The sequence below is a fragment of the Fonticula alba genome (genome assembly GCF_000388065.1).
Source record: "Fonticula alba strain ATCC 38817 unplaced genomic scaffold supercont2.10, whole genome shotgun sequence".
NCBI classification, from domain to species: domain Eukaryota; order Rotosphaerida; family Fonticulaceae; genus Fonticula; species Fonticula alba.
The window spans coordinates 450,712-454,726 of record NW_009242980.1 but is presented as its reverse complement, the minus strand read 5'-3'; the positions used below and the strand labels follow the sequence as shown (position 1 = coordinate 454,726).

At 68.8% G+C, this 4,015-nt stretch overlaps 2 protein-coding genes across 2 annotated transcripts in view; both read right to left on the bottom strand.

Annotated features, from left to right (window-relative positions):
- H696_05394 (TKL protein kinase) overlaps nucleotides 1–1,627 on the bottom strand; it is a gene marked incomplete at both ends in the record, with an annotated part of 7,413 nt that extends 5,786 nt beyond the window's left edge. The window contains 2 exons of the mRNA XM_009499233.1: nucleotides 128–361; nucleotides 529–1,627. Coding sequence (XP_009497508.1) covers nucleotides 128–361; nucleotides 529–1,627 — 1,333 coding nt within the window. The remainder of the gene's footprint in view (nucleotides 1–127; nucleotides 362–528) is intronic.
- A 1,356-nt stretch (nucleotides 1,628–2,983) lies between these two features.
- Nucleotides 2,984–4,015, bottom strand: part of H696_05393 (TKL protein kinase) — a gene marked incomplete at its 3' end in the record, with an annotated part of 7,207 nt that continues 6,175 nt past the window's right edge. The window contains exon 3 of the mRNA XM_009499232.1: nucleotides 2,984–3,940. Within this exon, the coding sequence (XP_009497507.1) occupies nucleotides 2,984–3,940 (957 nt within the window). The remainder of the gene's footprint in view (nucleotides 3,941–4,015) is intronic.

Genomic DNA, 4,015 nt, shown 5'->3' with positions numbered 1-4,015 from the left:
GGCAGAGCCCGGCCACGGGGCGCGCGGCAGGACGCGGGGCAACATGTCGGGGCATGGCGGGCCAGCCCCCGGCCGGGCAAACCGGCCAGGGGGGCGGCGGGGGAACGGCCGGAACGGCGGCACGCACTGCTTGCAGTCCAGGAGCCGCTGCCCGGGACCCCGTAGCCGTCGGCACAGCCGGCGCACAGGAGCCCTGCACTGACCACCGGCGACAGGGCCTGGCCCTGGGCACACAGGAAGCCACGCGTGGTGCGGATCGACATGTCGTCATCGCACACGATGGTCCGATCGACGGCACAGTTGAATGAAGGCGAGTCCTGGAAAACCCGCTGGCCATCGGTCAAAGCCCAGATGCCGGAGCCTTGGGGGTGGAGGATCTTGACGAAGTGTAGGGTCTTCGGCGAGGGGGCCCCATTGGACGACGCTCTTCCGATCTATCGCACACGATGGTCCGATCGACGGCACAGTTGAATGAAGGCGAGTCCTGGAAAACCCGCTGGCCATCGGTCAAAGCCCAGATGCCGGAGCCTTGGGGGTGGAGGATCTTGACGAAGTGTAGGGTCTTCGGCGAGGGGGCCCCATTGGGCAGGTACACGGGGATCGCCTCCTGAAGGAGGCCTGTGTCACTGCGGAAGCCGACCCTCAGCAGCTGGGAGCCGCTGTACAGGAGAAGCCAATTCAGGCAGGAAAGCCTATCGGCCGACTGGGGAACGATCAGGGCCCCCTGGGTCAGGGGCCCCGTCAGGCCGGGGACCACAAACTCATGGGCACTCTCGCAGCCCATGCCGGGGACATAATCCCGGCAGGCATACAGCCAGCCGGAGGCCAGCAGCGCGAACAGCGTGTCCTTGCCCGGGGCATGTGTGCAGCCAATGGCCACGTCCAGCACCGGGCTGGTGAAGCCCAGCATGCCAACCTGCCCGGCCAGGATGCCGGTGTCCCAGGAAAACCGGGCCAAATATACGGAGGAGTCAAACCACGCGGCGGCGGTGGTGTGGCCGATGGCCATGCGTGCCGCGGTCCCAGGGGGGGCAACATCAACCAGCACCTGGGCAGTCGAACTCCATGCCGGGCTCGCCACGTGGAAGATGACGCGCCCATCAGGCTGGCGAAGGAAGGCGGCCGCGTGCCCGGCGAACGGGGTGTACACGCCGATCAGGCTGTTCGCCGGGCTGTAGACCAGTGGCACCCAAACATTGTTATCCGACCAGAAGGCCAGTGTCCCGGAGGACTCGACCCAGGGGATGGGCCCGTTTGGGGATGAGCTGACCCGCAGGGACACCGGGGTCTCCGACGACTGAAAGGGTGTCAACACCCGGGTAATGGATGGCCCATGGCTAAAGTACAGTCCAAGGCGATGTTCCGCCAGAGTGCTATACATGTTTGCCGACTGGTGAAAGGACCACAGGTACATGGGGTTGCTGAAGATCACCCTCTCGACGAGGTGGTTCGGCTTCAGGGGCAGATCCACAGCCGGGCCCATGTTCCAGCTGAAGGGCAGCAGGGTTTCATGGTAAAAGATGCCCTGGGCCAGGACGGGACGCAGTGCCGCCATGGCGGCCGCCAGCAGCGCCAGCAGGAGCAGCACCGACCGGGAAGCCGGGCGTAGGTGAGCTCGGCCTGCCATGGCTTTGTCCGAGGCCGCGAGGGCGGGGTACGGGGACCAGGCCGGGAAGGGCTGGGATCCCTGGGCAAAGAGGCGGCGATGGAGGCAAAGAGGCGGCGAGGGGGGCAGAGAGGCGGCGAGGGGGGCAGAGAGGCGGCGAGGGGGGCAGAGAGGCGGCGAGGGGGGCAGAGAGGCGGCGAGGAGGAGGAGGAGGAGGAGGAGGAGGAGGAGGAGGAGCGAGGGAGGCAAGGGGCCAGGGAAAACGATGGCCGGCGGCCCAACTTAAACCGCCGGCCGCCCCCGGGGTGGGCCCCCTGAGAGAAAATGACCGTCTTCGGGGCCAGGAGATCCGGGGCCCAGATGCCGGGCCCCCTCGTGTGCATCTTGGCCGGAACCCCCTCCGGCCAGGAGTAAAAAAGTCTCGATCCTGGCCCCCGCGATCCCGGGACCCGTGATGATCGTAGGAGCGCGCGTCGGGCGCGGGGAAGGCCCGGGGGCTCCGCATGGCCCGCGCTCATGGGGGAAGGGCCGCCGCTTTCCCCTTGGCCGAAGGGCGTCTGGCCGATAAATCCCGAAACAATAATGTTCCAATAATCTTGCCGGACGCGCGGAAGTGTCCCGGCGGTGGCGGTCATTTGTGCGATGAAGAGGGCATGGGGGGCGGATCGCGGGCATCCCGAGGAGGGCATCACGTGGGGGTCAGCTTTCGACCCACCATGCGTCCTGGCATGAAACACACGCCAGGCCGCCCCCCTCGGCCCGGAGCATGTGACCGGACCCGACCCTGCATGCCGCTGGCATTCCAGCCGGGAGAGCGGGGAAGCATCACACCTCGGTGTTGTTCTGTGTGCCTCGTGCTCTCTGCCCTCCTCTCTGGCATGTGAGATGGCGTGTGGCGCACAGGCGTGCTGGCCTTCACGCAGTGCCCAGGGTCCTGCGGCTGGGTGGGCCCGGCGGGAAGTCCGTGGAAGGACGCAAGTCCGGCGCATCGTGCGCCGGCCCGCCAGGCCGCGACCCGGTTCGGGGTGGCGCCGACATCCGATGCGGGGCGTCTGCACGCCTCGGCCCCAGGCACACCAACGTCGCGCCGATGTCGCGACATCTTCATCGTTCGTGAGCCGCCCCCCCCCCCCCCCCCCCCCCCCCCCCCCCCCCCCCCCCCCCCCCCCCCCCCCCCCCCCCCCCCCCCCCCCCCCCCCCCCCCCGAGTGTGGCCACACATGCCCACACATGCCCACACATGCCCGCGCACCCGCACCGCCACTCCGCACCACGCGCTGCCCGACTCCCAGGTCCCGATCCGGCGTTTGGGTGTGTTTCATCTGGTCTTTGTGCGAGAGGCGGAATCAATATGGAGAGCAGAGGACAAGGGCGAGCTTCAGGGCATTTCCGTTGACAGGGCAGCCATGGCGGCCTTCTGGCGGAGGGAGGCCGCTGGCGGCCGGGCGTGCGGGTTGGCGTCCCACGCCAGCGGCAGCAGGTCCGCCAGCGGCCCGTCAAAGGCGATGGCCGGCCGCTCGCCGGCCAGCACCCCGGAGCTGATCTGCTCGAAGTCCCTCCCCTGCCAGGGGACCGTGCGCATGAGGCACTCCCACAGCATGATGGCCGCGGAGTAGATGTCCGCCGGGAGGAAGAGCTCGCAATCGAGCGGGCGCTTCCGGTGGAAGGCGGCCAGCACCTCCGGCGCCGCGTACCGCGCCGTCATGGCATTCAGCTCCGGCGCCTGGCTCACCAGCGTCGACGACCGGTCGGTGTTGAGGTTGCGCGAGGTGCCCAGGTCGCCGAGGGCCGCGCGCCAGCCGCCGTCCGGGCGCTGGCTGACAAAGACATTGCCCGGCTTCAGGTCCCGGTGGGCGATCCCCTGCGCGTGCATGGCCTCCAGCCCGGAGGCCCACTGCTGGCACATGTCCAGCAGGACATGCGGCGCCAGTGGCACCTCCGAGTGCAGCAGCGTGGCCAGATCCGTCTGGTAGCGTTCCATGACGATGGCCGGCGGCTGCTCGCTGTAGCCGTACAGCCGGACGACGTTCGGCGCGTCGCGCAGCAGCCACATCAGGGCCACCTCGTTCTGGAAGAGGGTCACTTGCGTGGGGGTCATGCGCGCGGCCTTCAGCTGCTTGATAGCTACGGTGCCCGGACAGCCCAGCCGGTCGGAGATGCCGGCCCCGACGGCGCGCGCCGCGTAGACCGACGCCTGGGTCCCGGCGCCCAGTGCCTCCTCGTTGAGCGGGGCGAAGTCATTGGCAATGCTCACCAGGATGCTGCCCGGGAGGGACAGCTCCAGCATGGTGTTCATCACGGTGGCGTCCTCATCGTCGTGGGCCATGCCCCCGGGCTTGGCCGCCCGGCGGTACCGCCACAGCAGGACCAGCAGCGCCACCAACAACAGCAGCAGCATCAGCAGGCCCAG